This window comes from Brachionichthys hirsutus, unplaced genomic scaffold (assembly GCF_040956055.1).
Source record: "Brachionichthys hirsutus isolate HB-005 unplaced genomic scaffold, CSIRO-AGI_Bhir_v1 contig_201, whole genome shotgun sequence".
Classification (NCBI taxonomy): Eukaryota; Metazoa; Chordata; class Actinopteri; order Lophiiformes; family Brachionichthyidae; genus Brachionichthys; species Brachionichthys hirsutus.
Window position 1 is genome coordinate 24,180 of NW_027180741.1, and position 10,369 is coordinate 34,548.

General features: G+C 39.9%; 1 protein-coding gene across 1 annotated transcript in view; it reads left to right on the forward strand.

Moving 5' to 3' along the window:
* LOC137916599 (polypeptide N-acetylgalactosaminyltransferase 18-like) overlaps positions 1–9,131 on the forward strand; it is a gene marked incomplete at its 5' end in the record, with an annotated part of 33,114 nt that extends 23,983 nt beyond the window's left edge. The window contains 4 exons of the mRNA XM_068759588.1: positions 45–140; positions 1,908–2,072; positions 4,143–4,265; positions 9,090–9,131. Coding sequence (XP_068615689.1) covers positions 45–140; positions 1,908–2,072; positions 4,143–4,265; positions 9,090–9,131 — 426 coding nt within the window. The remainder of the gene's footprint in view (positions 1–44; positions 141–1,907; positions 2,073–4,142; positions 4,266–9,089) is intronic.
* Between the last annotated feature and the right edge of the window lie 1,238 nt (positions 9,132–10,369).

Consider the following 10,369-nt stretch of genomic DNA (forward strand, 5'->3'; position numbering starts at 1 on the left):
TGTTCATATCTTTTGTTTGCGCTTGTGTGTTTGTTCTTTGTCAGCTGAAGAATTCTCTGAAGAATGATCTGTGTTTGGACCAGGGCCCCGACAATGACAACATCCCCATCTTGTATCTCTGTCACGGGATGACTCCTCAGGTTAGAGCCCTCCAGCTCCCTCTCTCGCTCTGCGCCATTGTTTTCTGCAGCGTTTAACTTAAAGCCAGATTTAATATATCACCCATATATAAATATTTATTTCCACTTCTATGAAACAGATCTCTATGCATAAATATATATTTCAAACTTGTCTCCATTTTTCATATATGTGGAGCAGTCCCAAATGAAGACAGCTCAGGCTGTAATGAGATTGTACTTTAGCATTTGTTTACTTTATTGAGTTTATTGTCCAGATGTTAACTTTCTTAATATGCAGATGTTTTAAAGATTGAACCTGAAAGATTTGGATTCAGCTACTGAGTAGTGTCACTTTCTACAGTCTATTCCAGCACCTATTGATCCGATCGCCACCCCATAATGTGTGAGCTGGTTGTTTTCAGCTGTAGCAGAAGCTTTATCTCACGCTCTGATCCCACATTATCGTCTAAATTCAAATGAATCTATTACATGTCTTATTGAACCTTTCTTGAGCTGCAGCCAGCTCTGAAATCAAAGTACCTTTAAACCCGGCTAAATATAAATCTGTTACATTCTGTAAATCCAGGTGTATCAAACAAAGGATTGCTGTAGCGTCAGCGTTGCGAATGAGATGAGGAATCTCCTCTGCAAGACAAATCCGTGTTTGTTTCAGTGTTACATCCTCATCCGATGTGTTCGTCGCCGCCTTGCCTCTGTAACGCCACACATATATTCTTGAGATGTTTGCCGCAGTCCCTTAAAATGCTTTGCTGAAAGTGCCAGCTAAACCTTTCACTAAGCTGCTTTGGGAGCACCAGACTTCCACCCATGGTGCTGTTGTAAAAGAAGTTTGCACACATGAAAGTAAGTGTCCTCCATAGTTTACATATTACTGAGTCAGCCGTTCTCTGCAAGCATGCGGTACAGAACCTGAGCTCAAGCAGTAACACAGCACACTGGGCCTCGTACAGCCTGGCAGCCAGCAGCGCTCCACCAACAATGAGCACAAATAAAAATATCAGATGAGACAAACTCTGTTACGTCTGGTTGGAGAGAGGCTAAAGTAAAGCTTGAATAAGACAAGCAGCCGAATTAACAAAGCTTTTTTAGCTGTGTGTGTGTACTAAACATTAAATTGCATTTAAATACTAAAGTAAGATGCCTCATAAGGTGATCAATGTTTTTCTTCTGTAATCGTGTTAAATATTTTATAGTAATCCAGTTTTAGGCTTAAAATATTCATAAAATACTGTGATCTAAGCAAAACCACCTCTACCTGACTGTAAATACAGTCGACAGCTTCTTCATCTCTCTCCTGGCCTCTCTTTCTGCGTACACCGCCATCCCATTTTCTTTCTGAATACAAAACATGCTTCTCCTGCTTTTTTCTGCAAATTATTTTCAACTCTTTGCCTGTTTTATACAGCCAAACAGTCTCTCTTGATAAAAGACAAAAACAAATAGTTGCATTCTATCGGAGAGGGCGTGATTATTTGGGTTTCCTCCCCCATCTTCAATTAAGAGCTTCTTTTCTGTGCATTGCCTTTCCTTTCCCTCCATTCAGTCAGGATAGCGGAATAAATTTAGTTTACTCTATGTAAATCTGCTGCATAAATGTATTTGATACTCAAATGCAGCCAAAGAGCAAGCCTCATTTGCTGTGAAAGTTTGCCACTTGCACAGTCATGTGCAACTCTAGTCGGGTCATTATCTAAATGTCAACTCAGCGGAGTGAGGAAAGTGTGGCGCTGCGCACGATGTTCAATGCAAGCTGTGGTTTTCCTGCAGAATGTGTACTACACTAGTACTCAGCAGCTTCACATCGGGCTCCTCAGTCCCACCGTTGATGACGACGACAACAAGTGCCTGGTGGATGTGAACAGCAGAACGCGGCTCATTGAGTGCGGCTACGCCACATCCAAACGCATGAAGCTCCACTGGATCTTCACCCAGGTAGCAAGTGGTTCCTTCTAGTCAGCTTCCAGTACGGGTCGGCTTGAATGAGATGGGGAAACCAACTGCGGAGGCTTTTAATCATGCAAGAGGTTGAATTTGCTGTTTGACTGGAGTTCTGCAGCTCACAAGAAGAGTTATTAAAACTTAATGACTGTCTTTCTCCGGCAGCGGCTCTGCGCTCGTTCTATGCGTGACGGAGCAAGGTGCCCACTCACAACAGTTCAATTACACTGGGTGAATTTATTACATGCTTTGATTTGGGCTTAGAACACCCTTCAGTGCTGGGCTAATTGTGCATTTTGTTCCTCTACTCGCCAAACTGAGAAAAGATAAGAACATGCCAACCCCCCCCCCCAGAGACCTGTGTGTCTGGGTTCACAGCTTAATGGACACAAAGTGTGAGGAGGTTTCACACGGCTGAACTCGTACTTTGCTCTTCCTCACATCCAACTTTAAGTGGTTTGTTTCTAACTTTGTCTGACTCAGTAAGTGGGATGGGAACATATCAGTATATTATGTATTTGAAATGCAGGCTTAATTATCGATGGCATTTTGACTTCACATGCGTGTTGAGCCCTGGCAGAAATCGATTGCCTTGATGCAGCCTCAGGAACTTTGATAATTGGATGATTTTGGAAATTAAAGATAGGAAAGGTTTGTTTTTTTAATCTCCGTTATGCACATAACCTGTTCAGCTGGAGATATCTCTTTCCAGTGAGATTCCCAAAATGATGTTGTTAATTCCCTCATCCTTGAAGAAGAGGTGGCTTTGATGAGCCTTAAGTTGTTAAAGAAATTAAATATTTGCTTGTGACCACATTGGATGACACTGGATGTTTTTGCTGTGTATTGTGGGTATGTGTTTGTGTTTTTATTTCTGTAACCAGCCCCTATTGTTTTCTGTACAGCAGGGTAAATATAATGTAAATCCTAACAAGCCATATCATCTTAAATCGGATAACAACCTTCCCACATGTTTTTTGCTCGCATATGCACAAAATTTAACAAGCACAAGATTTATGCAGATAAATTGCCTGCGTTAAACCCGGAGCAGCTTCTTTTATCAGGTTAGGCTCCAGATTTTCTGGGATTTGGGGTTTTGAGTTGGCCACGTTCCAGCTTCATACACCACCCACATTTTTCAGATTTGTTCAGAGGTCGAAATTGGTTTCATGCTGTGCTTTTATTTGCTCTTGTTTAACAGACAGTCTGCCAATCAGGTCTTTATCATCAGGTTTAAGAAAAGGAATGCACTCTCTCTATCGGGAAGGACAGTAAATACATTTGCATCAGTTAATTGATATACAGCTGTGAATGTTGTAAGTCAGCTTATGAATAACTTTGATAAATGTTGCTCTTAGCGGTTGGTGCTGAAAATATTTTTCAGTGAGATGTCCCAAAGTTGCTTTAGTTGTACCATTCCTGCTTTTACAGGTTGGCGCAGGACACCACTGCACAGAGATGCATAAATATCCCCTCACACCTGTTATTACCAAGCTGTTATCTATGTAATAAATGTCTCTTAGACCTCCTAGAGCAGGCCAAGGAGGAAGGAATAATTTAGCTCACAGTCCAATCACAGTTCCACGGCCTTCATATAAAAGTTTGATAATTGCTAGGCCTCTCTTTCCTTTTTCACTACAAATATAGTTTTTCCATCAGACATATTTTTCATCTACCAATACAATAAATATCTGGTTTATTTGATTTAATTCATTTTGAATGATTTTAAATAATTCTTCTCTAGCTCCAGAACCTGCTACAAGGTTTTCTGACACCAAACCTTTTTCATCCAGTGTATTCTCTCCGAATCGTGGCCCAGCTAGGGTGAAAGCTAACGACTACTCTAGCAATTCCGTTATCGCATTTGCCTTCAGACCTTGTTGATGCTATCTGGTGGGCCCAGTGAGGATGGTAGTATGAATCAGCCAAAATGCCCAGAGCTCAGGACGCTTCAGCAGCACACATCCATTTCCATTCACAGCCGTGTGGGTTTAAAGGAGGCAAATTATATTGTGTGCACAAATTGTTCTTCTTGCTTTAACCAGCTTTCTTTTATCTTTGCAGGGAGGATCCATTCAGAACAAGAAATCAAAGAGATGCCTGGAGCTTGTCGTGAGTAGTGACAATGAGTTTGGCTACAAACTGGCTCTGCAGAAATGCACTGGACAGAAATGGTTCATCACAAATGTGCTGTTTAACGGTGCTTTATGATCGACCACAGAATGGAACATGTCAGTGACCCGCACACGGGGCTGCATGGAGTTAGAGTACTTCTTGTTGCGTGCACTTGTGTGTGTGTGTGTGTGTGTGTGTGAGTGCATGTATTGAGGAACAGTGTATGGCTGAATACGATCAATCTGAACACCATAATGTCCTCTGATGAGCAGTCGACATCACATTGTAAATGTTAAACATTTTATTTTGCCTACATAATCAGCCATAGTTGGTGGCTATTTTGCAGATTTGACATATTTAGTATATTTTGTGGTAAATGCAGTACAGTCAATTTTTTGTTGACTTAAAGGGTATAATAGGTCCAATCTGTTTTTGTACTGTTCATAATTGCTACTGTGTAGCAAGCGTTCTGAAAATATCCTTTCTGTAATTCTTTTAATTTCGTGTCTCAGGTTTGTAAGTGTGTTATTGTATTCAGTTGTGTAGTTGTGGGAAAATGTTGAAAATAAAATATGAATTATTGAAAATCTTTCTAAACTTTCAAACTAAGTGCATTCCAAAGTCACAAGAGTATATGGAACTCCCCAGCAGTCAGAAATCAAGAAGCCTCTTGGATAAAATATCTTCAAACCCGAAGCAGGCGTTCGGTTGTTTCAGATTCTGCCTTCAAGGATTACCTTGACATGGATGAATGAGAATCTATACAAGCATACTGAGTGCAAAAGCCTCTTCTCTTTTGTTCTTAAAAGCAATCTCCAAATCTTAACAAAAATAGCTGCCCTGTGAAGATCCTAAACCGCTGTCAACCTCATAGATTTTTGGTTTAGCATCAATGTGTCAGAGTTCAATGCCTGTAAAGTGACAAAATGCAAGTGAAAATAGAAATAGAAACCCTCTTTTCTATCTGACAAGACATGTTGCATAAAAACATGCAAAACAAAGCCAAACACAACTAGAAAGAAAGCTTTAAAGGGAATGCTGTGTATCTGCATCTGAATGTCTTTTCTTCAGCACACTGGAAGTTGCAGAGCTCTCAGAGCCTCCATGGGTTTGAGCTTAAAAGCAAACAATTTATCCAACTATACAGACCCGTGAACACAACACGCGTACACGCGTTTGTAAAGTACTGATCATTGTCAACTTGTAACGACGTGAGGGACAGAAGCTCAGAAGCAGAGCTCCTTTCTGCTCTGACTGTTTGCACCTGAGGAGACTAATGGCACAGCCTGTTTTCAACATGCCAGTCCTCATTAGCATTCACATTCGAGCACAGCTCTGCAAACCATGATATAAAATATACATGAAAACCCATTTTCATCAAACAGGACCTCCCTCAACAACACATTTTAATATATGCAATAAGGATGTCTGCATTCTAAAGCCTTTGATGAAAGACAGTCAAAAGGGTTTAACTGGACGCGTTGCTTCCTCTGTTCGCTGACCACCCCCCCACCCCCCATTTCCTGCTGGTGCACTTCTCAAACTAGAGAAATGGAATCCATTTGCTTTATATTTTATCATGCGTACATTTGCCACCCTTGTTGATTTAGTCCACCAACTCACTTCACAAAATAACTTGAAAGGGTTTGTTTTTTTTAGGTTGGCACAAAGTGAACTGCAGAGAATTAAATTCCCTGCGAATATGGAGTAAAGGATAAATTCCAACTGTGTCCCGCTGTGCCGGGGAGCTGCCTGCGTCGGAGCACCAGTCACATGCAGTATCTCAGAAACATACTGGCCTGATTTTCACCAAGACTCCTGATAATAACTGTGCATTCCTGTCTATATCAACCATTTGCAATAGAAAGTCACTTCCCCTGCTGTGTGATTTGCTCACACACAGAGGGTTTCTGCAGTTTCAACTTTCCAGAAATACACTCGTTTGATTTAGCCTTATATTAAACAAGAGTTCTGTCTTTGTGGACCCAAACTGCAGCATTATTATGATTGTTTTTATTTTATTTTTTAGGAACATGGTGTGTGACAAATAAATTGAATTTTGGTGGCCTTATTACGTACAGTTACTTTATAAATAAATAGTTTATTAAGTACCGGTAGTTATTTATTAGTGGAAACAATGGCCCCTCTGGTTTGTTGCACGCATTTGAAATAAAGATTTTGATTATCATACAGTCAATATTGTAGATTGTCAGTAAAATGCCGTTGCAACAAATATAAATGACTGCATCACACTTTCGTATCAAAAAGCAAAGTCTAAAAATGTCAAATTGTGGTCGACAAACAACAGACAATTTAGGCTTCTTCAGAGCCTGGCAAACTGTGCCAACCTTTTCTCATCTTACTTCTAAGTCAAGCAGCACTTATTGCACTACAGATATGGGTGGTGAAAAACATCTCTAACTCTTGGCAAGAAATAAATAAGCACATTTGAGCAGTTCGCTAAAATAACATCGAAGTCAGACTCCTCCTCTCTCTCCCCATCTGCCTTCCTGTGCTTCTGTATCTCTCTCTACCTCTATTATTTAGATTTTTGCCTATTGCTGGAGACGGTTATGAGAGGAAGCTTATCATATCTTGTCTTTTTTTTTCTACACCAACATAGAGACATGAAACAATAAAGAATATATTCCCAGCAGGGCTCATGGGGTAATCAGGGGAATCAGCTGATTGTGGAATAGCATACGGCAAAAGGAGAATATCTGAATGCTCGACAGGATCCAGTCCGGAAGTCTTTGTGTTTTCTCCTGCAGGAGAGCCACAGGTAACTGTCAATACTGCAGGGCAAATGGGACGGCACACAAACAGAGGGAGGAGATAATCCTTTGTTAAAAATAAATGTAAACCCTGCAAAAGAACAAATAACTCATCATTTACGACCCGCAGCAAGACGACAGATTTAGAGGCAATAGTTAAGTCGATTTTACTAGAACTGCCGGTATATGGTACGTGGGAGTGAAATCTGTCTTGCAATCATGCAGCTAAAGTGCTTCACATGTGAATAAATGTCACTCGGTTTCTGTTGGCGTGAATCTGACTTGAGATCATGTAGCCATGGCTACGAGGCCTAAACTGCATTCTCAGATATCCCCCGGCAACAGACCATAGGTGAGTGCGTTATTTAAAAAAAAAAGCTGACAGGATGTAATTGCCCGGAGATGCAGATGTAATTTTAATCTTTGCCCTTTTCATGTCACGCTTGAATGCTTTGACCTTTGCAAAAGAACTGTCTGACAAATCTTTTTTTTTCTGTGCGTTTTTGTCTGTCTTTTCTATGTGAAGAAAAAGAGAGGGGTATTTGCTAAAGTGGAAAATGATGTGGAAGCCTGAAGTTGTAATAAAAAGTCTGAATTGAGAGTGTAGGAGTTAAAAATATGATGAGACATAGATATGTGTTACAGCAACCCCAGGGGGGTTAACCATTTGTTGACAGATATTTGGACAGTTGACTCCAGTCTCAGCTGCATGCCTGTCCTGGAAATTCCACTTTCCTTTAGTGAGCAGCAGCTTGTATCCTATTGATGGCATATTCACATCAGGATAACCATCACTAGAATACTAAAATAAGATTCATCACATTGTAGACATCATTTCCCCCAAACTGTAATTTCCAGGACAAACAAATAATAGACACAGATACTCATGTATCCTGGTATTATCAGAAGTCCATCTTATAAAATATTTTACAGTTTCAAACACAACAATTCCATCCATCGATCCAGTGTCTAAAATAAAATAAGCAATACATATAAATTTTACTACTTTAATTTGAAGTTGTATATTGGTATGTTAAATTTAATGGTGGAAAATCATGAGGCGAGATTGAGGTCCCGGTATACAAGCTCTTGACGAAGTGTGATGGAGGTAGAACCTACTGCATCCTCAGCGTAGCCTCTGGGACATGTACTAGAGGACACTCTTACAAGTTAGAGAAGAAACATGCCCAACTCTCACTCTGTCATGACTTATTCAAGTACCGAGTTGAAAATGCGTGCAGCTGTCTCCTGGAACAAGTGGTGACAGCCCCAAACTTGAACACTTACAAGAGCAGGCTGGATAAATTCTGGAAGAACCATCCCACGATTAGGAAGCAGAAGGATGAGGGTCGCCAAGTCTAATTCAATCTGGGCCCAGGATCGTCGCACAGATTCATAAGGATAAGGTTAGCACCAACGTTATTATTCACTGGAGTCTTAAAGTTTTTATGGGGTGAAATTGAATTTGAATTTGTTGGCATGTTCTTCTCTTTCTCAGTTTAACACTGCAGGTTATCGATGGGCATTTTGTTTTCACTGGAATCAATGAGCCGGAATATTATGCACGGGTTATTGCATCATATATTGTACACTGATTTATATGCATTATACACTGTTTCATTTTTCTTCATTTGTGGAAAACTGGATCATCAAAGACATTTCATGATATTTATGTAATGCAAAAAGCTATACAGTACATTACAATTGCACTTTATTTCAGAATTATAGCAAATGAATATGAAACTACTGGTAATAAGATTTAGCTTTAAAATTAAAATAGAATTGTATGTTTTTAGCATGAAAATCACCCTCAGATCACCATTGGCACGTTTAGATATATTTATGCAAAATTTTATAGTGAATTATTTTTAATAATACTAAAATATCAGTTAAATATTTAACTTACAGATATTTTCTATTGTCTTAGGGAGTTTTTCTAATTAAACAAAAAAGTAAAAACAGTTGTTCTCTGTAAAATCAATACTTTTTAAAGTAAATGCCATTCAAAACAGATTAGAATACAACCACAAGGATCTTTCCCTGTACAGCTGGGGATATTGTTATATTGAATAAATGAGATGTTGTCAGCATTGTGACATTTTATCTATCGCAATTCAACAAGGTTTTGACAGTGATGGATGAGGCTCCACAGGAATGCCTATGAATCAGGTTAAACAGTGAATATGGGTATTGACTTGATCATCTGCAGGTAATTTGTTTTCTAGCCTCTAAGAACTACCGACTGAGGTTAAATTGATCTGCCTCTGTGTCAAGTCATAAGTATTATTCCTCCTCTAACACAAGTATCCGCTGCCTTGATCGGTGATTGGACTCTCGATTTACTTTGGCTGAAAGCTGAGTCAACCCTGCTGGATATATTTTCCTGGATGTGTCCATCATACCTGATGTAAGTGAGAATGCATGTCATGCTCAAATGGGCCCTTTATATATAATATGCTGCACATGTTTGAAATGCAATCTATCGCTCTAATCCAGCTATGAAAAGCTGCACTTATGAAAACGCTTTCATTTGGCCTGCTTGTCCGATCATACAGTAGCAAAAAGCTTCCAGGACAGCAAGGGTTAATCAAAGTGAAATGGCTGCTTTATACATGATTCAATCTGAGGTTGTCAGACAGGAATGAACAGGTTGGATGCATCCATCCATTTTCTTCTGCTTTTCCTCCTTGCGGGTCACAGGAGTTGCTGGATCCTATCCCAGCTTGCTATGGGGCGAGAGGCGCGGTCACGCGTTGGCCAGCGGATCTCAGAGCCACACAGAACCTGAGAAACTTCACAACACCATCTCATCTAAATAAGTACAAAAGGCTGAAGTCACACAATGAAATAATGTCTGATCACGATAATGTGAATTTAGTCTCTGCTCCTACCCTCCTGCAGCATGGCTGACATCTTGTGTGCACTGGGGCAAAGCGTTATACAGGTATCTATTGTTAACCTCCTTCACACAGAGCAGCATCTGACACAAGAGACAAATTGATTATGAAGCTTTCCTCACCTAGAAGATGTTTCTGCTCTTGCAACAGATTGAAATGTTGCCGAAAGATACGAGTTTTTCCAGGGAAACACAAAGAGCTCTTTCCAGCATGCACATCCAAATCGGGCTTCAATCATGTGCTGTTTTGAAACTCTGCTTCACAACACATCAGGTCGCTAAGGACATGACTCCTTCTCACACAATCCTCCAATCAGTCTATCGCCCTCTGTTTGATATTTGTCAGTGGTGGCAAATATCTTCGTGCATCTGAAGTTCAATTCTTTGGTGACAATTTGAGGTAAGAAAATTTGATGTTGCTACTTCTATTCTTCCAACAGCCACCCTAAATAGTTATGGCATAGTTATATCGGTTATTATTTTATATAAGAGACAAATTACAAGCA